Source organism: Enoplosus armatus, chromosome 2 (genome assembly GCF_043641665.1).
Source record: "Enoplosus armatus isolate fEnoArm2 chromosome 2, fEnoArm2.hap1, whole genome shotgun sequence".
NCBI classification, from domain to species: domain Eukaryota; kingdom Metazoa; phylum Chordata; class Actinopteri; order Centrarchiformes; family Enoplosidae; genus Enoplosus; species Enoplosus armatus.
In genome coordinates, this window is record NC_092181.1 from 24,174,473 (window position 1) to 24,200,721 (window position 26,249).

Here is a 26,249-nt window from a genome sequence, read left to right on the forward strand (position 1 = left end):
TTACATTCTCTAGCTCATCTCAGATATGGAGCTCCTCAAGGGTCTACCCTGGGCCCTCTGTTGTTGTCCTTATGTGTACTACATATTATTATATATTATTTTTTTTACTGCTATGTTGATGTTATACATAACATATACCAGACGTTGGCGAACTTCATGCACTGATTTTGTGCACACGAAACTAATATATACATGTAAGTATCCTCACCAGGAATTCAGTATTATGTCTAAAGGCAAAAGTGTTTATAGCTGTTGTGAGTGGCCACACTCAAGTCTGGGTGAAAAGCCTGTTGTTGAAGAGAGGAGAGAGACGTAATGAATCATACAATGGGGATAATGTTGCACTCGGTCATACACAAGTCAAGTAGTAGAGGTGTTTGTGTGAAGAATTCCCAGCAGTTTGGTTCATCAAATCCCACGAGTCCTCCACCCCCATCACCGATCTTGACTCCTCATGCTCCCTAAAGGATGAGTACGCCTCCCCATTAGAAAAACTTCCAAACTCCAGCTGTGCTGATTTTCACGCTTTTACTTAACTGAAACTCCCAAGAGGCAGGGCAGGTTCAGGGATTGACCCGTGGGTGCGTCAGCTCCACTCAAACCCCTTCCTTAGTTGTCTGAGATGCATCATGGTGGTCTGGGTGAAGTGTTTTTGAGGATGTGAGGTTTTTCTGTGACGGCAGCATTGTGCAGGTTGCAGGCTCGTTGCATCATGCTGTTGCTCTAAAGGTTGGACAGACCTTCGTGGATGGATTTTAAAAAAGGCCCGGAGCCAAGCAAACTCCTTTCCTGTTGTTGTTGGGTGCGTCTGCCTTACAGCCCACTTCCACCCACACTGTCTGCTGCAGGGTGGGAGTGTTGCTCATGCATATGGCATATATGAGTGTGTGTGTGTGTGTGTCAAAATAGTGTATATAGAGTGGAAGGAGGGGAGGAAGGAAGCTAGCAAAGAATGATAGAAAAGGCAATAAGAATGGAATAAAGACAGTAAGTGAAAAAAATGAGTTAAGGAAAAAAAGAAATGGGAGAAGAAAGCAAGGGGAGGTAGCCAAAGAAAGAAAGGAGGCAAAAGAAAGTAAAAAGAAAGTTAGTTGAGGAAGAAAGTGAGGCAAAAAAAGCCAAAACGAAAAAGAACGGCGCACTGGAGGCCTAGGGGTTTATGGCGCCAACCTGCAACGTGCCCGGTTCGAGTCCAGCTAGAGACATTTTGTTTTCTGTCAACTCTCTAATAAAGGAATAAAAAAAGATCTTAAAAAAGAATGAAGGCAGCAAAGAATGACTGCAGGAATAACTGCAGAAAGGAAAGGATGGCAAAAAGAAGAAGTTATCTAGAAAAAAATTATATAAAAGGAGTTAACAAAGTGGAGTAAGTAAAAAGTGAAGGAAGCAAACAATGGAAGAAAGGAGGAATGAGGGAAGGAAGGAAGGAAGGAAGGAAGGAAAGAGGGAAACAGATGATGGAAAGTGAGGGATAGAAGAATGGAAGAAGGAGAGAAAAATGTGAAGAAAAGAAAGAAAGCAGAGGAAGCAAAGAAAAAGGCAACAGGAATGAAGGAAGCAAAGAATGGTGAAAAGACTGACTGGAGGAAGGATTAAATAAGATATGAAAGAAATAATAAAGAAAAACAAGTGAAGGAAACAAAGTGGAGTAAGCAAAGAAAAAAGTTAAAGAAGCAGACAGTGACAGAAAGACTGAACGACTGAAGGGAAAACAGAAAGAAAGAAAGAAAGAAAGAAAGAAAGAAAGAAGTGAAGGAAACAAACAACGGCAGCAAGAAGGAAAGACAGGACAGGAGGACAGACAATTAGAAAAAATAAGGAATGACAGGAGGCAGAGCAGAGAAAGAAGGAAGAGAGGGAAAGAAATAATTAGGAAGGAAAGAAGTGAAAGAAGGTGAAAGAAACAAAGTGAGGTAGCCTAAGAAAGAAAGTGAAGAAAAGAAGGAGGGAGGAGCAAAAGAAGGTGCAGTAAGTAAAAAAAGGCAAAGTGTAAGTCCTAAGTGAAGGAAAGAAAGACCCCAACCCAAACTGTACAGTTGAACAGGGAGTAGAGGGAGACCTGCAATGACTCTCCTCTCCTTCCTCCATCACTCTCCTCCTCCTCCTCCTCCTCGTACCTCCTGTGCTCCCCGACCTGAGACCCCCCACTGAAGCCCCCTGTGTGGCTGCTGGTCTCGGCCCTCTGTTGTCTCCATACTTTGCCTGCTGTTTGCACATGATGGGTTCAGCGGGTTCAGCTCAGCTATAAAAGCACCACTCCCCCATTTTCTCCCCTGCGGCAGAGGCAGGAGTTAGCAGGCCTCATATGGGAGGAGGGTGGGAGGTGGTGGGGGAGGAGGAGGAGGAGGCCTCCCCTGGTTCTCCCCTTTTACATAACTCTTTTTTACTTGATTTCTCTCGCTTGGCTCGTTGGCTGGTTGTGGTATCGTTTTTGGGCCCAGCCCTGGACCAGACATTCATTTTTCTCCTCTTAGTTTCTAACCGCTAACTAACCACTGGCTCCCTGCATCTCCCCCCTCCTCCCCCCCCTCCTCCTCCATCTTAGGAATGTCTTTTTCACCTCCTCTCTCTGTCTTCCATCTCTGATTCTTACATGCTAAAAGCTTACGTGCACCCGTGCCAACATCTGCAAATAAACAGACAGATGTACACACATGCTTTGAGCACACATCGCTTCGCCAACGTGCAGACACAACTCAGCACACACACACACACACATTTTGACACACAAAAGGCCCCCCATCAGTATGTGCCGACCACCTGTGAGGGTACACACACATCCATAAACCTCCCTTTCTTCTCCCTCTCTTTTCCATTATCCTCCTGAGAGCCCAGCGCCGGGGCATTTACTTCCAAACCAAACATAGACCAAATTCCGCAAACCCCACCCCGACGCCCCCCTCCATCACTCCCCTACTCCCTCTCTCTCTCTCCCTTCTTATTCTCCTCTTCTCCCCTCCCTCCCACTCGCTGCCTCTCGCTCCCTTTCTTTTAGGTCTGTGTTTGAGGAAGGAGGCAAATGAAATGCTGGCCGACACAAAAAAAAAGGCCTGGCAAAGTGAGGGAGTGAACCGTGAGCAGAGAAAGAGAGGAAAAAATGGATGAAGACAAAAAGATGTCTCGGTAAAGGAAAGGAATTATGATTCTAAAGAGGGATCAAGTGCCTTGAAAGATGGGCGTAGAATCAGAAATGGACTTCTTATGTGTCCCACTGGCCCATAGACGTGGAGTACAATGGATAGACTGTTAGCTTATTTCCCTTCTTCTTTCATCGCTCTCTTTTCTCATGGCGTCTTTGAAGATGTTGGCCCAATGCTTTGGTGTCAGCTTCAACACGTTTTTAGCTCCACTACGGCTGCAACTACAGAATACTTTGAAGATGTTTCATTTACAATATTAATACAAAACAGAAGAAAGAAGCAATCATCTCATTAGAGAAGCTGTGTGGCAGTTAGCTTGGCAAATGACTTAAATGACTAATCAAATATCGAAATGGTTGATTCATTTTTTGCCAATTGACTAAACCATGAATTGTTTAAGCACTTTTCTCCACTTGACGTGATTTAATGGATTAAAGTAAAACAGTGACACTAATAATATCCTCACAAGATCCTGTAGGTGATGCTGGAAGATTTGTAACTTGACCACTTGCTGAGTTGCAACCCTACTGTCAATATTGGACAATTCTGCAATTTGCTGTCTACAATGTCTGCTACATGGTTCTGGAAAGATTGTTTTTATGGCAAATGAACTGTGGTTAAGGTTGGGCAACGAAAACACTACGTTAAGGATGACTGTGGATGGGGGTTAATGAAAAGACCAATGCTGATTCCAAGTCTGTGATGGTACGCAAAGTCAGACGTGTTACATGCCAGTACCCCAACTTCCATACCTGTACTTTTCTCCTCGCTACATAAAGGACGTACTGCTTTCTGCATTGGCACTGAATGTTAGCATTCGACGTAAAATAACGAGGTGCAGAATCGTCCGACATGGACTGCTGGTTGGTGAGCTACTGTGGCTGCCTGTTAGCCAACTCGTTTGCTGCCAGAAAATAAGTCACAATCATTGACTGATTTCAGTTAAAAAATGTTCATATTTGTTTTTAATACTGGACTGGCTTTGGCCCTAAGGGTAAAATATCTGTATTTCAACATATTGAAATGATAATACTTGAATGATGCATCGAAGTTAACGTTTCACTTTCAACAGCTAACTTTTTTTCTGTGCTGGTTCCCTTTACATCCATCTATCTCTCTTCCTTCATCGATCTACATTGTTCACTCTTCGTAGCCTCAGTTGTTCTCCCCCTAATCTCTTGTTTTCATCAACTCTTTTCTCTCCCTTAATGTGGAAAAACACTTCTCTGTTTTGTTAAGACTCAGCCCCAATTAGGTTCAGCTACTTCACACAAATCCAGAGAATCAGGATGAAATTGGTGGATTATATTCCGCAGTGTGAGGAAGCCAACTTAATGAGTAATTGTTTTCAGGAACTCTGAAGGTAACTGTGGAGTTTATTTACCTGTGTAGCAGCTTTCCCTCCTCTAAAACGTGCTTGCTGGCAGGATGGAAACGTATCAAGGTGGTTCGACTTAAGGTCCCCACTGAAATGAGTACAAATTGGATTTTTTTCAAATGGCATGTAACTCCTATACGTGGAGACCATTGGCTACCAGCTCTACAGGATTCATGTCTGTTAGCATTAAAACATTATTAATTCTTCCTGCTCAACTCTCTGCTGACTTTTTTCCAGCTCATTACTCTGTTATTAGATGGAGCCCTTTTCCTTTCTCTCCCTCTTTGTTTCCCCACTGAGAATGAGAGGGACGGCCTACAGTGCAGCTGGGATTGGTTATTATTTACTGGCTTGGCACACACACACCCACACACACACACACACACACACACATATGCAGTGGAAACAAATTGGGTGAATCTGCTCCGCACGTAGGAATGTGAGGCGCATGTGTTTGTGTGTTTTAGGTCTGGATGACAGAGCTGATGGAATGAAAGAGGGATGGAGAGAAAGAAAAGAAGGAAGAAATTAAAGAGAAAGACAAAGCACAAAGAAACAGAAGGAAAATGAGTGATAGAGAGAGAAAAAGAGATTGATTTCTGGGATGCAGACTGCTCTTGGCCTCGTCTGTCTCGCCTGACAACAGAGGTTAAAAACACTTTTCTCCTTCAGTCTTTCTGTCTCTCTCCACCGGCTCCCCTCCTTCCTTTCTCTGACTTTCATTTCCTAATGTTCCTTCCCTCTTTTGTCCTCGCTGTCTTCATATTTTCAGCACAACGCAGAATATCTGCGCTCATTATTTTTCAACTTCTCCTTCGTCCTGTTCTCCATCTCTAGTCCCCTCTCTTTCCCTCGCTCGTCAGAGGGCGGCGGCGGCGGATGGCAGGATCGGGGAGGGGGAGGGATCTGTTGCTCCGTTGATGTGAAGAATTACAGGGAGGGAAAGCAGAGAGGAGAAGTGAGGAGGTTTCAGTGTTGACCTTGTACCGCTGCCAAACGGTGGGGTGGTGGTGGTGGTGCAAGGGATTATGGGTGGAGGTTATGAGTGAGAAATAAATGAGAAGAGTAGATGATCTGCTACTATGGAAGGAAAAAATGTAGAAGAAAGAAAGACTTCATTCACTGACTCAAACAAAAAGGTACAAGATGAAATACAACGGCAGAAATAAATACGGGCATGCCATCTTTGTACATTACATCACCCCCCCCCCCCCACACCCCCCCCTGGTGGAACTGCTTCCTGTCCTTCAGTACATCCCAGGACCAGAAGTGTTTGGCTTTGTCCTAAAATCCCTGTTTGTATGCATTAAACTTTAAATATACTTTCAGAGCTGTTTTGATTTTATATTTGTAAAAGACCCTTTGGACCTTTATAGACATACTAGTTTACGATTGGCTGGCGAGTGTTTATTAAAATCATATAACAGGACACCTCCAACAAAGATCTGGTCAACAGTTCCAAATCAGTGCTCAAAGTATATTAACCTGCAGTCAAACACAGCAACACTGTAGCTGCTTGATGTTCCCATAAAACTGATGAAACAGACCTGAAACTTTAAAGCAGCAATCATTTTTCTTTTTGGAGCAGCAGAAGAACATATTATCACTAGATAAACTTATAGTGTTGAACGTGTTAGCACAGCAAGTGCCTATTTAAACCTTCAGGAAACACACAGCAACATTTAGCATTTATTTGAAGTCAAGAGTCTGGCTGACCGATAAGTTTTAAGTCCAGTGTTCATTCTCCTTGTAGCTCCGTTTTGCTCTCCAACTCCTGTGGAAATACCTGGCTCTGTAGAAGATAATTGCTCCACCATGTTCACCAGGTAGTTGGAAACGACGCTATGAGAGTAGTGAGACTGAACCAAAAACGAAAAAGGTAAAATCAAAACAGCTGAAAGGTGCTGAAAAGCTCAGGAGAGCTAGTAGAGTGCAGGTTAGTCTGCACTCTGTTTGTCACTATAATCATGTTCCTGAAAAAGAAAGTTATCAGTTTAGTTTTATTATTAAAACTAGTGAACTTTGTTGTCCTCCACAAAGGAAGCAGACACCACTTTAGCCCGGGAGTAAGATGGTCTTCAAACTTGCTCCAAAATGGTATCAGCTTGAAGTTTGTATATCATGACTATATATGGTTAAGTTCATCTTTGAGCTACAAAAGGATAAAGTGGGATGAGGTGGGTTTATCCTTTATTATAGCCCTGCTGCATCACTCCCCCGACCTCAACTGATCTCCTTCCCATCTGACTCAAAATATTTGTATTCTGTCTCCTGTTTGTCCAAGAATGAACTCTGTAGCAATTTCCCTCTAGGATCCAACCTGTTTGCCTGTGACATTTAAAAAAAGGTAATTGTCAGTTACCAGTATTTTGCAAAAAACTTCTGTCAACCTACCTAATGTACTCAAGTTTTCTACATTTTCCATAATTGGTTTTGACAATCCAAATACTGTGACTGTGTGGAGAGAAAAAACAACAGTGTGGTTTTGCCTCTGACTGAGATGCAACATGTGTCATGTCTGTGTTGTAATCTGGCTGAAAAATAAATGATTCAGAATAACTGCGTTTAGTGTTAAAATGTTTCTAAGGAAAATGCTTTTAAATGGTGTCATCTAAGACAAAGAATAAGATAAATATATATTCCTTTTTACTTAGACTAGACCTAGACTTAAGTCAAGGACTAGCTACATAGAATTTGCAGTTCTTGTTTTGGATAGCTTGAAGCACTAGAGGATCACTGTCCCTGACACTGCAAACAGTGTCAAGTGTACAACACTACTAAGACCACAAAGTTGACTTCCTGCTACTTTACTGTGAATCATTTCTGACTCATGGAAGTTGAGAGAACCCTTTCTCTGGTGCAAATATAGTAAGAAATTCTGGTGTCCTTCCTGGCATTTTGGAGCACATTGAGCCCTAAAGTCGCTGCTCTGCAGTTTTGATAAAATCCACACAGGTGATGAGCAGCCAGCTGTGATTTTAGTTTAGAAAAATCGAATCTATCGGCTGCAACAACTTTTAAAAAGTCTAATAGTCATTCAGAAATATGTTTGGAGATTTACAGAAAGTCCAGAAAGAGAATTTTTGTAGTGAAGAGCTAAATAATCCCTGTTTTGAGAGATTACTCCCCCGCTCCTCCTCCCCTGACAGCCGCCACCACTCCCCTCCTAAATGGTAAAGACGCCAGTGTCAGAGCGAGAGACACTGCAGGCTCCACTGGTGGCTATTGCAGACTTGCTCTGCAGAGTTGCATCACTTAGTGCTGCCGAGACTCAAGAGAGAGAGAGCGAGGAAGAGAGAGGAGGAGAGAGGAATACTGGGACAAAATAATGGGAAAAGTGTGAGGAGAGGAAAGGGTGGGAGCCCACGTCTGACTCCCACAGTTTCTGTCTTTGCCTCCCTCCTTTCTTCTCTTTCAGTTTTTGCCGTTTTCACCGCCTGCTCACTGTCTGTCTCCCCGTGCGTTGCCATTTTTCTTGTCCAGAGAGAAATTCACTCTCCTGAATGTTGGCACTGAGAACATGCTGTGAATCAGAGCTGACATAATTTAAAACAGTGGTTCAACACATTCACAAGCTGTGAACACTGACAGTAAATTTCCTTTTCGCTGCCGTGGCGGCAGAAACCACCTAACTGCAGTGGCGGTGGTTTTGTTTTTGTGACTTGAGTTTGAAATGTGATATGGTCATTACTGTTTTGGATGATCTATGTAGGCTTCAGTCAAAAACATATTGTGTAATGTGAAAAAATACTTGGATGTCAATAAGAAAAGAACTCTTGTTTGTGTTCCTTCTTTTGCCTCAAAGAATTACAGTATGCTTTGCTTGATGTCTGTGTGGTGAGAGGAACCCCCGGCTGTTTTCTACATGCCTCTCAACCCCTCTCTATGTCCTTAAAATCCCTTTTTCTCCTTAGTGCAAACCATTCTGACTTTTTGTTTTTATCCATTGAAATGTTCCCTGCTATTTGCTGTTCAAACAGGTGTGAAGTTTTGGCCAATTCCAGCCATTCCCCATGAATGCACCTCAGCCTTTACAGCCAGCCTCTCCCCTCTTGTCTCTGAATGCCCCTAAGTCACAAAAACAAAGCCTCCTGTCATCCTCGCAGTTGCAGCGACATTGCGTAACACCTTATAAGGACGTGGGATGGAAAGATCAAAGGATGTAACCCCTAAAAAAACAAGGGCTGACATCGCCATCATTGGTGCGATGGACCGTCTTCTGTCGCTCCTCCCTCCCACTGAAATCCATTCCTCTTCTTCAAAAAACCCCTAAAATACCAACTTTTTAAAACGAGTTCACTCCCCAATCCTGCTCAAGATTTGAGAAATATTTTACCCCCAGATTTATTCAGTTTTTCTTAAAAACTTTGTTCATTGGGATGTTTTGACAAAAGACTGAATGATATATTCAGTGACATATTATGTAAAAACGAGACAGGAAAAACAAAATGGGACATACTGACACTAAAAAACCCCAACATACAATAAAAAAGCAAACCCCCAATAATCCAAAATGAATTAATAAAAAGACAAGATAAGAAAGTAGCAGGGCAGAGAGAACTGTTTTTAGTGAATGTCTTATCTAGTAAGGGAGGTTTTTCAAAGAGAAGGTCGTATCTGAGTCCAGATCTTAATGGTTGCAGTCACAACTTTATTTTTTGGTGAAACAAACTCACAAAACAACTTTCCTCATTAAACAGAAATATACAACTGCATACCTTCTGAATTCAAGTTTCTCTCTTCCACCGGACTAAGACTAGCTTATTGCCTTGTGAACTCATCATAAAACACACTCAATTCAAACGCGACAAAAACTGAAACTCACCAAAACCGTCTTGATAAATCTTTCTACTGTTCCAACAATCCCCAACTCAAGACAGCATTTTGCTACATTAGCAAGCTAGCATTTCGTCTGTGTCCACAGGCTGTTAGAGGCAGCCAAGAAAGTCGGGGAGGGTCTAATATTTAAGTGACGTTACACTCCGTTCACACATTGGCAATAAAAAGCAATTAAGACATGTCAATTATTGCACATTGTTACATATGGCACCAGAAGTGACTCTTGCATGATAGCGGCAACTTTGCACGGATCATAGTAATTTATTGTAAACAAGAAAGTAATCTATTCAGGAAAATGTGCGATGAACAGGAGAGAAAAATGAATATCTGTGAGTGTTGAGGTTAAGACAACACCATAGCACAACAGCAAAGTCGCTGAGAAAAGTATTAATCACTTTTGCAGATCTATAATTAGCAGTTATTTTATTAGAAGATCTGTCCAAACTTTAGAAGTCTCCCCCAATAATAAGGTGATGCGAGTCAATATCAGATGAAGAGGAAAAAAGCTTAACAAAAAACTCCTCATCATCATAGTAAGGGGCGTATACACTTACTGGAATCAGTGGAGAGTCGTACACACCAGCAGTTAACCTGTCTTCCTCACTGGGACAGCCTAGCTCCATCTCTTCAGTGGATGCGCTAGCATTAGCACCACGAGTGCTCCTGTTATTCGACAGTTTATTGCTCGGAGACTTCATAGTTTGCTCTCAAAGTTGGTCAGTCTCCGCTATGGTAGTTTATTTTAGTCGTTTGATGAGGATTGGAGGTCGAAATTGTCTGTTTGTATCAAAATTAGAAAGTCACCTGATGGAGCTTGCATGAAGTTCACCTACATCTCCTCTGCACAAAAAGCACCTCCCTATTCTCTGTTTAGAAGAGGGAGAGAAAGAAGAGAATGAAAAGGAAATTATCAAAAGATTATATGTCATAACATGTGCGTACATGAGGGAGCAATATACGAATATATGAAGTCAAGAATGACTTCTTGTAAAGAATGATGCGATGTGTTTCTGCTATGACAAAATGACAAGAAACTGAAGAAAAATGGAGAAGAGAGTTCAAAAAACGCTCTGGAGAATAAAAAATGGGAGAGAAGAAAAAGGAGTGGGAGGTGCAGAGGAGAGGGGAGGAGAACAGGAGAGGTATGCTCTGCTGGAGGACTGGGAGAGGAAAACCACAGGAAGGAGTGAGAGGGAGGGGAATAGAGAGAGAGAGAGAGAGAGAGGAGTAAAAAATGGGGAGGGAGAGGCCAGATCAGGGCGCCGTGGAAGCAAATGTTTCCTGTGAGAGGGGGAAAGACTCTCGGGTTAATGTACGTTACACCCGAGGGGGGCATCCACTTTCTGTCTGTACAGTTTTACATATGACTGTGTGAAAAAATATTTAGTTTCTAGTATGTTTCTGTGAGAAACTATCATTCATGAGAGAGATTTGGTGTGTATTTGCATGTTGAAAGTGTAAATGCACGTGTGTATTGAGCGCTCAAAAGAGCTCCAGTGCACAGAGTTCGGAAGGGATATGAATGTATATAGACATCTGTTTGTATCTGTGAACTCTTTTACATACAACTGTGTGCAAAGTGTTTGGTTTCTGCTTATGTTGTTTGCTTAAGTGTGAATAGGTGTTTATTTGCATGTACGTGTGCATGCATGTGTATACTGTACTGCAGTCCTCAGAATATGGGTGTGACCAAACGTATAAATGCACATGCACATATACTGCGTGTGGAGGGATTGTATGTGAGGACCATTTTTAGTTTTAAAAGATTGTAGTGAGGACATTTCTGCATTATGGGGACATTTTGGCCGGTCCTCAGTACTTCGAAGGACTGTTTGAAAGTTAAGACTTGGTTTTATGGTTAAGTTTAGAATTAGGTTTAGGGGTTGGGGTTAGGCATTTAGTTGTGAGGGTTAGAGTTAGGAGCTAGGGAATGCATTTTGTCGATGAGGGTCCTCACAAATACAGAAAAACAAACCTGCGTGTGTGTGTGGAAAAAGTGTTACTCCTTACATGTGTTTAGAATATACTCTATATGTGACTGTGTGTGCATGCATGTGTGCACAAGTACATGTGTTTGTGTGCCAGCGTGTGAATAGTCAAAGTATGTGTTTTGCTAGGCAGTAGGGGATCCATAAGAGGGTCCGGGCATGCTGCCCAAACACAGGTCATTGAGGGAAAAGAAGGGGAGGAGCTGCTGGAGGTGGTGGGCTCACGTGTGGTTATGAGTTTTTGCGCATGCCTGCTGATGTGACTTCAGTCTGCATGCGTGCCTGGATACATATGGTCCTGTATGTGCGTGCCGTCACAATACCTCCAAATAGCAGCGTGTGTGTGTGTGAGAGAAGTCAGCGAGGTTGCTGTGGAATGTGAAACCAGTGTGGTGAGGTAGCTGGCAGGCCGGCAGAAGGACCTAAACACTGACTTCATTGTGGTTTAGCCTCTGCCTCATATTATGTCGGGGGGGGATCCTGTCGGTGATTGTGGAAGAATCTGTGGTGACAGCAAGTTTAGAAGTTAAAGAGGTGTACATGTAGCTGGAAGGTTGCCAGTTTGAATCCCAGACTGCGTTTGGAAATCCCGCCAGTGAAAGTAAATGAAGAATGCTCTTACTGCCAGCTATCATTAAAGAAACATATAGTGAGACAGTCAATAGAGGTTTTCTCAGTTTTGTCACAAATCTACTTGCAACCCACGTCTGGCGTTCCACTGGAGACGCATGCTGGCTAAATATATAACAACTGGCAAGAAAAACAGATATCTGAAAATATGTTGGTGCTGTGGGTGTAAGGTTTCAAGTGAAAGTGAAATACATTTATTTGTTGTTGAGAGTTTGATGAGAAAATCGATACCACTCTCATGTCAAGTATGGAGATAAAGCCGGGAGGCAATTAGCTTAGCTTAGCTTAGTTTAGCGTAAAGACTGGAAACAGCTAGCCTGGCTTTGTCCAAAGTTTAAAGATACACCTGTATATATACCAACACCTCTAAAGCTTAGAAATGAACACAACCTATTTTGTTTATTTAATGTGTGTACAAACATAAACGTAAAAATTACGTTGAAATTAAATGAAGTTACACGCTGCAGAAAATTAGTTATGTTTTCGATCTGTATCTTTACCATCGATTCTGTTTGGATTACTTTAACACTTCGTTTATAATTGAGGTCTAACAGGGAGTTTGACCTCCCACAAACACGGCAAACAAAAGGAATATACATTTGTTCATTTGTAGCACATTTAACATTTAAAACATGCAATATTTCCATAATTTGTGTAATAACAATGCCTTATGCTTGTTTATGTATTTTGTCACCTTCAACAAATGTAAAGCCCAGTTTGTGGCAAAAGGGAGGGTCACCACTTTAATACTTTTCCCAAAAGTATCCCACATATTGGGATTTAAGTCAAAAATGTTTGGTTTTTACACTTGAGTAGTTGCTGTGGACTCTAAACAATGAGGAAGAAAAGCCAATGTCAACAAAATTAGTGGTGGAGGACAAACTATGCAAATGCTACCCTGTTAACATATACCTTTTGACATTTCTGTAACTTCTTGTTACTTATCTACTGATGATACTGGCTATATCGATGTATCGATCATGCTCTGCCGATGTCAGCTTCTCGGTATACTGTATATCAAGAAATCAGATTTACTAAAAGATGGTGAGTGATGGTACAGTAGAGACAGTAGACTTGCAGAGATGACCTTAAAACAAACAGAAGACAAGGGATGTGCCAGGCCGCTCTCAGGTGTGAATGTTGTGTGAAGTGTTACTGAAAAACTGAGTGTGCTTCAACTTTCACAACAGCTGTCAAGCATTTGTTTGCAGGTTTGGTCCACTTCACTGCAGAGTCCCCCCCCCTTTGGTTTCCTCCTATGAGATTATTTTCCTTTGAAGCAAATATCTGGGTCTTGAGTCATTCGGTCTAACAAGAACTCACGAGCTGAGTCATGGACCAGGGTAGCTTTTTGTCTCATGCTTCACCCAGAGTATCATACCGCTACGGGTGGAAAACTACTGCAAAATCTTGTTAAGCCCCTCAGTGAAGCCCGACCACAGAAATGTAGAGGATGGCAATAACAAACCCACATCATAATGCTTCTCAGAGGTTTTATCCCTCAGGAACTGAGCAAAAACTAAAATTCACAACCCAGGACTGGACCCTGCTATGATCCTCAAATTGACTGAATGGTCTTAGAATACATGGACTAGGACAGGACAACAGCTAAATCTAGATTATTGTATTTTCTGATGTCAGGAGTAAAACAGGACTTTAAATTTTCAATTATGTTCACACCCCTATTGATTGAGCATGTACTACATCGTGATAGGCCTTTTTTTTACAGTGGTTATTTTGACTTGTCTTGGTAGGAAAAGCGCAGGTGTATAATGACATTAACGATGGCTCCAGTAAAACAGTGAGCACAGTGAACCAGCTTGCACAATAGCAGGACCCTGAAACTAAAGCAGCCAAAGGGAATCAAGCAATCATTAATTATATAACTGTGCTTGTCCTGCTGGGACATGTCAAAATATCTTGTGAAGCCCATAGCCTGTAATTTCTTTATATTTAAAAGTGGTACTGGACACATTACATTTTGGCTTACTGAAGTTTTCCATAGTCATTTATGTAAATAACATGTTTTAGCTGGAATCTCTTTACTATGCCTGAAGCTGCGTACTTCCAGCTGATGTTAAACTGCCACTTTAAGTTACTTGACTGACTGTAGCTATGACTAATGTTGCTGGAATTATTTCGCAATAATTCAAAAGCCAAACAAATTTTTAGAACGGCAAACCTACCAAAATGATGGTTCAGCTGTCTATAAAAGCAAAGTAGAGATTTTTATGGAGAAGATTTAAATGCAGCTGGCAGTTAGTTGGCAAGTGTTTTCTTCACACAGTCACGCCACACGCCTAAGTCTGTTTTGCACTGATGTCAATGGCAGATTGGTGCAAAATGATTGTACTTAGCTGATTGGTCAATGTGCCACTGCGAGAGACTGTTCACGAGGTTGTTTTGATTACTAGGTAGCAGACACCCACAAAAGGCATGTGGATGTGGATCCCTGTCAGAGAGAGAGAGAGAGAGAGAGAGAGAGAGAGAGAGAGAGATTCCTCTGTAAAACATTCAATGAAATGAGGAACATTTACTTTAAAAAAATCAACAAAACTTTCATGCCAGTCACTTTCAAATTTGAATTGAATTGAACTGAGAGAGAGAGAGACCATGTGCATCAGATACCTTCCAAAAAGTGATTTTATACATTTCACTCTGTGAGTGTCTAAGAAATGTCGTCCTAATGATATGTATCATATTCCTGTGTAGACATATAAATGTAATTAACTAGTGTCGTTTCAGCCAATCAAAGCAAACAGAAGCCCAGTTAAGACAATAACAAAACTATGTGTATGACAAGATATTTTTTAACCCCAAAGCTTATTTTGAAGTTGCTCTAATCAATATTTTTTACATTAACAATGGAGAAATGACAAAGTTACATGTGTGTAATGTGAAAAGTGCCGTTCGTAGTGATAAGCCCACAGAGAATCATCACTCGCAGTTCCACTTTATGGAGCTTTTTAGCGTCTTTCAACTCATTGTTTTGGTTTTACGGCCCACAACTTTACTGTTGTGATTCACTCTCACTGCTCTCATAAGTGCCATTTTCAGACGTAGCAGGCAGCTGTTTTCAGCAAATAAACTCTGATAAATCCACTGTACACGACCTGCCCAGCACCAAACGGCAGACAGACAAAGTTAGCCACTAGCAGGTGAACTTAGTGGAGTTTTATGCAAAACTATTGCAAATATCTGAAGATAACTCAGATAAGTGTGCATAACAAGGATTGTTTCATTTCTGATACAACATTCAATTGAAAATGATGGTTATTTATGACCACTTGACTCCTCAGGTGAGCAGGAGTAACCAGCCGCCATGCTGTCATTGGACGAGCCGCTGGACTTGAAGCTTCCCTCAGGACGGACAGATGGTCCGGTGAGATTAGGAAAAAGGGCTTGTCCTTCCTCTATCTGCGCCCCTCTCAGCGCCACACGACCACGCCTGATATACACCACCTTTCCCTCTCCACCCTCCTCCCCAGGTGAGAGTTAAGGACAACATACAGTTTTCTCATCAACAGACATCGTCAAAGTCTCCATCATGTCTCCTCTCACTCTAACACACACGACATACCTTTGCTGATGCCACGTTGCAGCAGACTATCACTGTGATAATGCAATATTATAATAAGTGGATTCCGTGTTCTCACTTTCCCCAGTAACTTAATATTGTAAATCCAATGAATGATAGCTCTCTTCTGTCCTCCAAAAGACACACATTGTTCCCAGATTTGTCAGCGTGGCTCATAACAAGAAGAGCGTGACACTGACATGAAGTGACCCAAAAGACAACCACAACATGGCCTCTGTGACAGTCTGAATGGACTGTATAACTCCATTCTTACTACAAGATGTAGCCACAAAATGCCTTGGTTAAAAAATCCAAATGTACACTGACCGCAACTTTTAAACCTCAGTTACAAGCTAACTAAGCTAATTTAGGCTAACTGCAGTAACTGCAATTTGACATTGCTGATTGTGTGACAAAAGTAACATCATCCCATTTTAACTCTAATCTCCAGATTCCCAGTCTTCCTCTCAAGAACGACCCGGGTCCTGCTTCAGTCCTCCAGCCATGGACCTCAGCCTGTCACCCTCCTCCCGCCACGCCTCCTCCCTCTCCCCGTCTCCTTCCTCCCCCTCCTCCCTCTCCCCTTCCTCACCCCTGGAGTCCCCTCGCAGCAGCAGCAGCCCTCAGCCACATCTCTTCTCCCGGGTGAGTCAAGGTGTTCGTACAACACCAACAATTAGTGCTTTACATAAACGTATTGTGCGAGAAGTCTTGAAACAGAAGTTTACATTAGCATCAGATCTGATGGTGGCAGCTTCTGTACAGTTGCTTTCATTATTTTGAAGTGGATTTTTAGATTTGACTCATCTCACAGTGTGGCTCCATGAAGGATACTAAGCACACAAAGATCTGGTTTTTCGGCAGCTACTAAACTATAAATAGCTACTATTACACAGGGCACACACTATAAAGCTCTGTAAAGCTGAGCGGAGCTGCAGAGTCAGATGATAATTCGCATCCCTACTCGCGACCCCTTTCACATCATTCATTTAATACATTAATATTAATCATAAGATTATAGCGGCTTTACATTTGACCGTAAGAATCAAACTCTTGTGTTTCATGAAGGTACACTGGAGGGAAGACTGTTCTGTATAAGTGTGTGTCTTCATGTCAGCTGTTCATCTTGTCCATGACCACGTGTCCTCTCAGAATAATCCAGCCAGTTACTGACTGTGGCTGAATGAGCTGCACTCTTCTTCAACAGGACTGAATTGAATTGGGATCCTGGAAGTGAATCTAATTTGTCGGTGCAGTGTCTGCACACAGCACACAGCCGTCCACTGACTCTTGTCTAAATCAAATTCTAGCCATGCTTGAATGGTAAAACATAAAACACACAGCTTCTTTGTTAGAGCATCAAATGTCCTCTCTCGGACCTCTTCATCTTTTAGCTCAGAAAGTACCCGTTTTAAATTGTCGAAAACATTAAACGTGGACTGTGAGAACGCTCATTATGTCTAAATGTCCCAGACATACATCAAAGATGTCTTTTAAACTGTTAGCAACAACATTTTGTCTATTTTAATTCACTTAGCTGACCAGAGTGAATGTCCCTTCAAATTTTGAAGAACCTCACCTTTAAAAAACACCTTGATTTCACCATCCGTAAATAAATACTCTATATACGCATTATTCTAAGAATGTCACCCCAACTGTTAGCCATGTAGTCACACCAGATAAATATCCTAAATAAGGCGTTTTGTTTTGTTGTGTGACATATTTCCAGCGGGTAAATAAACAAGCAAACAGTATATAGCTCCTTTTAAATTAACTGAATTGTATTAGTGGTAAAATTGGAGAGCAATGGTGACTCTTTATGACGTGGACACGGCATTAGATTGTCTTCCGCGGCTGACGTGAGCTTTCTCTCCGTCCTCTTCCTCTCTTTCAGGAACGTCATCGAGGTGTGGAAGGCGGAGCTTCACCGCAGGGTTATCCGTTTTATCTGCCGATTGGAAGCCCGCCGAGGGCGTACAGCTTTCCCTCCTCCATGTTCATCGGTCAGAACAGAGAGAAGCAGGTTTCACCAGAGCCCTCATTGGACGGTCAGCTGGCCTGCCGTTGGAGGAAGGTGAATATAATTATGAAGCCCTCATCAGTCAATAAGAATAAGTTAATCAGATGCACTGAATTTCTACTGTAACAATATCGTAGAGGGCTGCGTGAAAAAGACTGCAACTATTATTTTTACCACTAGGTGGCACTGAGATCAAAATATAATCATGACAGAAAAAGAGAGACAGAGGATGAAGATGACTTAAGTTTACAATACAAATATTGGTGCTAAAATGGTTATTAGAAAACAATTGTGACACTCGACTCATCATTATATTCATTTATCAAGCAGAAAATGTTCAAACATTTATGTGTTCTTGTGTATAAAAAGTGAGGATTTTCTGCTGTTGTATTATCATTGGAAATTTAATATTTTGGGGTTTTGGATTGCTTGTTGTATAAAATTAGTAAGTGACAAGTTACTGCAGCATTGAACAGGATCTTAATTTAAAGTGTTTTAAGATAGTATAAAATGGTTTTGACGTTTTAATGGATTCAGGAAAACATAAATAATTAAATCAGTATACTTGTGATATGAGTGAAACCTATTTTTTTAAATAATAAAACTTAACGATATTATTCATTTGACATTCCTTAGCAGAGAAGTTCAATTCATTCTACAGTGGAAATCAAAAGAAAAACCCATAAAATCTTGATGTAAAGTTACATGCAACATGTATGATGTGTGGAATAAACTCAAAAACATATTTAAGGAGGAGCAGTCAGGCATGCAGTATTGTTGAACAGCAGTTTCATCAACCGACTCCAGTGAGTGTATAATCTCTCCCTCCTTCTCTACCCTCCAGTGCCACCTGCTGTTCGACTCGCTGCAGGACTTGGTGGATCATATCAACGACTTCCACGTCAAGCCTGAAAAGGATTCTGGGTACTGCTGCCAGTGGGAGGGCTGCGCTCGTAATGGGAGGGGCTTCAATGCCAGGTATGGTCACACTGTTCTCACTGAAATGTCAACTCATTTCACTTAACATACATGAAGAGATAAACTATTCAAATATCCTGCTTAGACTGGTGTGAAGTAACTCATGAGTCTCATGTGTATTGACTGCTTGTGATGCATTTGAACAGCATTACTGTTATAACGAAATGGTTGTGTAAGAATATTGGGTTAAAAAAAGAGTTTAAGAGTTTGCAGCCTTGTTAAAAAATGTCCAGCAAAATTGAACTTATGTAAATCCCAATTTCAAAATCAGTTAATGATTACTGTTGATTAGTTTTTGATTAACTGATTTATATTTTAGTTTATAAAATGTTTTAAACAAGGGAAAGTGTCCACCATCAGCACCCAAAATGATGTCTGGAAATTACTTACTGTAATGATAATAATATTAAAGTTTATTAACATAGTGCTTACTAGATTCAAATCATACAAATCTTGATAAATTCATACATACACCAACCTGTATACACACATAAACATACACATGCAGACAAAATTACCCAATTTAAACAAGGTTATAAAAAAGCAATACAATTATGGTTTTAGAAGTGATTTAAAAGAAGATGCAGAGTTCATCACTCCAGAGTTGAAGTATCCTAACAGGGAAAGCTTGGCCCCTCTTTAGTCGTACGCCTTGACACAAGAACAGCCAACAACTTCCTGGTTCCGGATGACCTCACCAATACCTAAACTACCATACTATTTAGTATGCCAGAAAAAGATTTAGTATGTCTCAATACATAGTATGTCAAATGCTGTATACTCAAAAATACCAGGATGTCCTACTGCATCCAGCCGCATTGTATGAAAGCCAGCACGCTTTTCTGGCTATTCTGACCCACAATCCCTCTGAGCTGCACAGACAGATGACACCACATGTTGGGACTGCAATGATATGATTACACACTGTCACATATCATTACTTTTGCAATAATGTGTATGTTGCACTACAAATAACATTAAGTTAAATGTAAGTTTTCTTCATGTTTCTTCATTCTTCAAGGCGCATTGTTATGACAACGTATTATGTCCCAGTTGTATGTACGCACGTATGCAACCATATGTACTTCGTGAGGGCAGCTGCAGTGCACACAAAAGAAAAAAGTATGAGATTTCATATCAGTATAAATTAAATACATATGTGTGTTTTCACTGTCAAACAATAGCACTTCCTGGCCTGACCCCAGACTTTATCTCTGAATTGCTGCGTGCAGGCTGATAAGGGCACAGCAGTTCAGAGATAAAGTCTAGGTTCAGGCCAAGAAGTGCTATTGTTTGACAGTTTGACTTTTTTCCAATGGTATTTAATTTACATTGATCAGTGTGTATATCAATAATCACTATCAGTTCTATCAGCAAAGAAGAACACCAACTGAAATAATGCTGCAAACTATACCAAGAAGAACCAGCAGAAACAAAACCTGAGAGTCTAAACAAGCAGTTATTTGTATCACCAGGTTTGTTTTACTTGTCTGTTGTGTTGTAAGGCGTCTGTGTTATTTCATCCACAACCTGTGAATGATCCCAGGCTGCATGCAAAGTGTGCAAACAAGAGTGCCCATAGGCGTATGAATTATGAGCCGCAGCAGCAGACGCACTAGAAAGAGGAGTGTTAGATAAGATAAGACCTTTATTTATCCAGAGGGAAATTGTTAATGAAAAAATTGATGAAAAGTCCACGCTTCACACAATCACATGTATTCTTCCCTGAAACAAAATAATTTCAAGCACAAAGATCAAAAACAACAAAGAAACAAATACCCTCATTCCCTTATAAAACCAAGTATGCATTACTTAATAAGATAACTTAATCAATTAATACCGTGTTCGCCTGGCAGACCAGCAGTAGAATAACAGACGGGACAAACAAACAAACCTCTCTGGCTTCAAACATCCAGATCATATGGTCATGTATTGTATGTGTGTGTGAATTTGTTTGTATGTTTCATGTTTTATAGGTATAAAATGCTGATTCATATCCGCACACACACCAACGAGAAGCCACACCATTGTCCCACCTGCAACAAGAGCTTCTCACGTCTGGAGAACCTGAAGATACACACTCGCTCACACACAGGTGAGCTCACAATGACAGAAAAATGCAACCAGGCAGTTTTAAAGGATACGTGTGGTGGTATTCTATATTTTTATTATCATGGGATCCTACTAACAAGTATTATCTGAATATATTATCTGTGTATCCAAAGCCTGATATAGCTTATTATTCCTCTCAAAAAAGGATATATTTACCATTTCAATCACAAAAACATAGTATTTAAAAGACTTTAAGACTGGGAAAATAACATTAACCAACTCTTAAGTTTATTTATCAAGAACTTATAGTTGGTTTTACTGGTTTAGCTTGTATTTATATGCAATTCTTTTGTCTTTTTAGGACTATGTTAAGTCACACTGGTGTACAAACTAAATATACAATTTCACTTTCATAAAGTTGGGGGGCTTGTGTGAAACAAATAAAACAAAGGTCACAATCGAAGCAGCAGAGGCCGAGATATCCTGACTTTTTGCCCCTAGTTTGGGTCAAGCTCAAAGAAAACCGGATCCTACATTTCCCATAATGCAACTCTGTCAACTATCCCTGCGTGGTAAATGCCTGCTTTTCAAACCCCACACCCTCAATCTGTAATGCAGGGTTTCTGTTTGAAATTAGTTTATAATAGAACAAGCTTGCTAACCCCGATGACATCACTATGACATCATTAGGGTTGTTTTCTCAGAAATCATGATACAAACCAGTAAACTGATCTTAATGTGAGTTTAAAGTGAAGTCGCTGCACTGCCCCTTTAAATGTGGCCGACCCTCATTACACAACTAGCATTTATAAGGTGTTTTATTTCTGAACAGCTCTCTTCACTCTGTATCTTGTATATCTTTTCTTAATGACTTCTGTGTTACGTAAAAAAAACCCATTGCAAACTTGCCCGCCTTTTGTGGCTAACGAGGAGTTTTGTTTTTTAAATAGGTGTGTAGTGTGACTGTGACATGAACCTTGAAATGGAAAAGTCTGACTCCCCGTAGCCTTCGTGGATATTGTGTTTAATTCCCTCCGGTGCTGCCAGGGTCAGTTCACTGTTTCCGCTCTTCTCTCCCGCTTATCAGCTTTTTACACAATTCACCACTTTTACTGCGTTTGGTATGAAAGGTTCCCGGCAGACTGACATGTGACTGTGTAGCTCACGTTGGTGTTGTGCTGTGGTGAGTTCACTTGTGGTAGAAATTGCCAGCTTCTAAATCCTGACAGAACAACTCACTCCATGCAATTAGCATGGTTCTAGGGTTGGCAGTGTCGGTTAGTCTGTCTGTTGGTTGCTATGAAATTGAATACAGACATTAAGGGACCCCTGACCTTTCGTCCAGTGCCTTCATCAGGTCAGGCCAGTTTGCCCAATATGTTGGTTTATGACCAAATATCTACAATAACATTTCAGTCAGCCTCAGCATTGCAAATGCTAACCACACGCTAAACTGAACATGGTAAACACTATACCAGCTAAACATCAGCATGTTTCACTGTGAACGTGTTAGCATGCGAATGTGAGTATTTTGCTCCAAGGACCGTTATGCCCAAGTGCAGCGTCACAGAGTCGCAGAGACTCTCAGCCGTGTTGGTTGTAGGAAGCTATTCAGTTCATCAGCGCTAATTCATTTAGCCTGATTTTAACAATTCACCCAAACTGCAACTTTAAAGGTGAAACAGTGGAAACTAGGCCCTTGGCTAAGGAGATAAGAATTGTTTTTTTGTCACAAAGTTGTTTCTTGTCCTTGAAGGGGCATGTGGTACCACAGAGTTGAATCTATGAGTTTACTGCCAGACACTGCATCACAGACCTCTTTATCATCTCTGTGTTTTCAAAACAAGTTGGGGCCAGGAGGCTTGTCTACTTCCTGCACAACTCCATTAAGTCTGTTCTTTCCTTTAAACTCCAGAGAGAAAACGAATGAAACATGACACAAACCGAATACTGAGATTGGAATAAACCCGTATCGTCATCTGTCTGAACAAGCCCTTTAGTCTCATATTCAGCCTTCATGATAAAGATCTTAAGGTATGAAAGTATTCTGCAGGTGGGATGAGAGACAATCCACTTTGTTCCCAGTCTTGTTTCAGTATCTCAAAACAAGACAAGGTAAGATAGACCACTGGGCTGGAGCTGAAAACGAGGAATGATCAGTCAGTGGATTCACCAGTTTCCAATAAATTAACTTCTTGCAAGAAATTAGTTTCATTACATTAAGAAGTTGTCCTTTTGATTGATTTGAACTGATTAATACTGATATGCAGATTGCTCAAAACATTCCCAATATGAGAGTCAGTGCAACAATACAATGAAAATTACAAATGACCCTTTAAATAACAATATAAACACCCATTATCACAAATAAAATTCTAAGTAAAAGACGTTTGTTTGTTTGAAACAGTTGGCTTAAAACTGAAATCTGTTACTTTGGATACTGCCACCATGTCAGATCCCTGAAATAATGTTCTAAAGGCAGTTAAGTTGTGTTAGCCTTTGCAAAACTTGGAAAAACGTGGAAATATGCTAGCTGTCAGAATCAGAAATATTTTATTGATCCCCGGCGGGAAATTCCATTTCTTCTTTTTTTCCATGTGATAGAGCTGGATTTACACTGTTGGCTTTAAAAGGTGAAAATAAAAACATGGTGTGAAACGCGCTACTTCCTCTTCAGTGTCTGCTTTGAGGTCATCAAAGTATCATTGCACAGTACTAATAGATTTGATAGATTTCTGACAGTAACAGTAGACAATCAGTCAAAAATGACTGAATACCCATCTTTCCTAACCAGGCCACCAGGTAGTTACTGACACAACGACATGAATAAGGCATGCCCTGCAACATGAACAGGATCTGCTAGTGACGATAAGTCTTTCCACACCCAGCACACAAAAGCTGTACAAATACATCCAACTTTAGAATAATATAGAAAGCTTTGTGGAATTGTGCTTGGCTTCATTGTTTGCTTTGTCACTTCCACGTTGAGCTTGTTTGATATCTGGTACCTGTTCCTGTGTTCCTGTCTTTGTATAACTGTCATGAGACTCTTGTGTTTCTAAAGTCTGAGAAAATAACCCCTAATTAAGTCACAAAGCCTCCATCACAAACAGTTTGAAAGATGTGTTTCTAACAAAAATATGCTATCATGGGAAGTCAAGATATTTCAGCCAACGCTGGACCAATTCTAACAACACACTCTTTAAAACACTCCCTTTTATCTTTGTTTATCTTTTACTTTATGGAAGTGTGATACCAAATATCTGATGTACAAGTTAGGAAGATCCATTTTGTTCTGATCAAAAAAACCTGTCTTGCTGTACAGAATATCTCCAACTGAGAGCTATTGGCCACAATGTCAATTGAATTCAAATGAAGTAACAGAGCATCATATATTCACATGCGTAATAAGCTCACACATTTGCTTTTTATGGCTCCTACAGTACATCTGCAGTGAAACAAACCGTAGTCAAGTAATGCAATCATTCTCCCTCTGATTCTCTTTTTCCTTGTCTAGGAGAAAAACCCTACATCTGCCCTTATGAAGGCTGCAGCAAGCGTTACTCCAACTCTAGCGACCGCTTCAAACACACCCGCACCCACTACGTTGACAAGCCTTACTACTGCAAGATGGCCGGCTGCCTGAAGCGCTACACAGATCCCAGCTCGCTGCGCAAGCACATCAAGGCCCACGGGCACTTTGTTTCCCAGGAGCAAGGCGCTCCGAGCAGGTTGGGGACGGGTCTGGGCCTCCACGGGCCCCAGAGCGCCGCTGAACTACCATCTCTCGGCGGGGCCCACATCATCATCCCAGGGGCTGCTGCAGCTCTTCTTGGGGGCCTTGGGACCTCTTTGCCTCTCTCTGCTTTTTGCCACACCAGACTCCTGGGCCACCATGGGGCACCACTCTTCTCTGTGGGTGGAGGAGGAGGCAGCGGCATGGGGCCGCTCGGCCTTTCGGACTCTCCTCTGTTACACTTTGGACTCTCAGCTGCTTCGATGTTAGGGCTGGGAGCTCTGGGAGGTTTGGGAGGTCTGGGGCGAATGGCAGGGAAGGACACAGAAGGCGAAGAGGAAGAAGAGGAAGGAGAGGAGGGCGAAGTGCTAAACCTGTCTGCCGGGGTGGGGCCCAGACGAAGTGACCCTTTGTCCTGGGTGGTTGTTCCCCCGAGGGCTCTCCTCCTCAAACCAGCTGTTGTCAGCTAGGACGTGCACTCAGCAAAGCACAGAACCAAGGAGTGTGTGTTCACAGACATACACGCATGTTATGATGAGTGTGTGTGTGTGTGTGTGTGTGTGTGCGCGCATGCGTGCTTGTGAGGGGTCAAAGGTCGCTGTCACCTGCAGAGCCATAAAAAAGCACTTCAGTCATTCTAGCCAAGACACAACTGAAGACTGAAAGACTGAAAGTCTTTGTGTTGTTGAGTACAAAAGCTAAACAAGACCTTTGAGTGTTGAGTTGCAAGAAGTTCTTGAATCATTATGTTTCAGCTGTCTTAAATTAAAGGGTCAATTCAGCCAAATCACAAAGAAAAAAAAATAAAATTACCCACAATGGTATCTGGCCATGCAGATCCATTTCATCTGGCATTTGAAAAATTGAACTGTAACTTCCACAAAGTCCCTGTTATTTTGGATGATCCACAGGTGTCACAGTGAACTGTTTCTTTATTTGAACTACTTTGCAATGAGATTTGCAAATATCTTTTTTCTGCTTCGCTATATGGGACAGTAATATCGGTGGGTTTAGTCCACACTGAAAGATCTCGACAACAATTGGTTGGGTTGCCATTAAATGTTGTACCAATATTCACAGTCCCCAGAGGATGAATGCTACTGACTTCGGTGATCCTCTGACTTTTCCTCTAGGACCACCATGAGGTCAACATTTCAATTTGTCAGATACTTTGGTTTATGACCAAGTACCCTCAAACAAATTATATCAACCTCAGCTAATCTTTGTGTTTAGTGTTAATAAGAAAACGTCAGCATGCTAAAATAAGATGATCATATCTGGTCTGTTAGCACGCTGACGTTAGTATTTAGCTCAAAGCGCTGCTGTGTGCTCCTACAGCCAGAGCTGCTAGCCTGTGAGTCCTGTTGGCATGTTGTGAGCCTTACATATAGAATTCTGTTTATACATCAAGTGGTGGCAGATGTTTTAGAGGTAAATATCTCAAAACCACATCTATCTGCATGGCTTGATATCATATAAGAGAAAAAAAGTGTGATTTAGGTGAACTGACCCCTTAATGTTCCTTGATTCACCCATCTCCACCTTGTCTTCATGGTCAAAAAACATTTTACAGTGGACAATCACCTGTGTCTGATTTACTCAACCAGGTCATGAAAAGAGCAGGTACACTAACCAGTTTATAGTTTTTATGTTTGACAACCCCCACTGACTGCTTCCACAGACCCATTTTTTTTTTACTGTTAAATAAATATTGGGAAAAGCAGCATTATGGGGAGCAATGAAAAACACAGTCCATACACAATAATTGAATGTGACATTAAAGAATATGCGACTTCATTCAAGATCTACCTTTGTTACATCCATCCATACTTTTTCCTTCAGACAAAATTTGTGCAATTAAGGGGTTAAATTTCAAAGTAAGATATAAATCATTTGAAAAAGTTGACATCA

General features: G+C 41.3%; 1 protein-coding gene across 1 annotated transcript; it reads left to right on the forward strand.

Moving 5' to 3' along the window:
* The first annotated feature begins 15,297 nt into the window (after nucleotides 1–15,297).
* LOC139297953 (zinc finger protein GLIS2-like) lies at nucleotides 15,298–24,849 on the forward strand. The gene is made up of 6 exons (XM_070920769.1): nucleotides 15,298–15,463; nucleotides 16,004–16,197; nucleotides 17,447–17,626; nucleotides 18,417–18,550; nucleotides 20,527–20,645; nucleotides 24,120–24,849. Exons 1-6 carry the CDS (start codon nucleotides 15,298–15,300, stop codon nucleotides 24,806–24,808), a joined length of 1,482 nt encoding a protein of 493 aa, XP_070776870.1. The 3' UTR covers nucleotides 24,809–24,849.
* The last annotated feature ends 1,400 nt before the right edge of the window (nucleotides 24,850–26,249 follow it).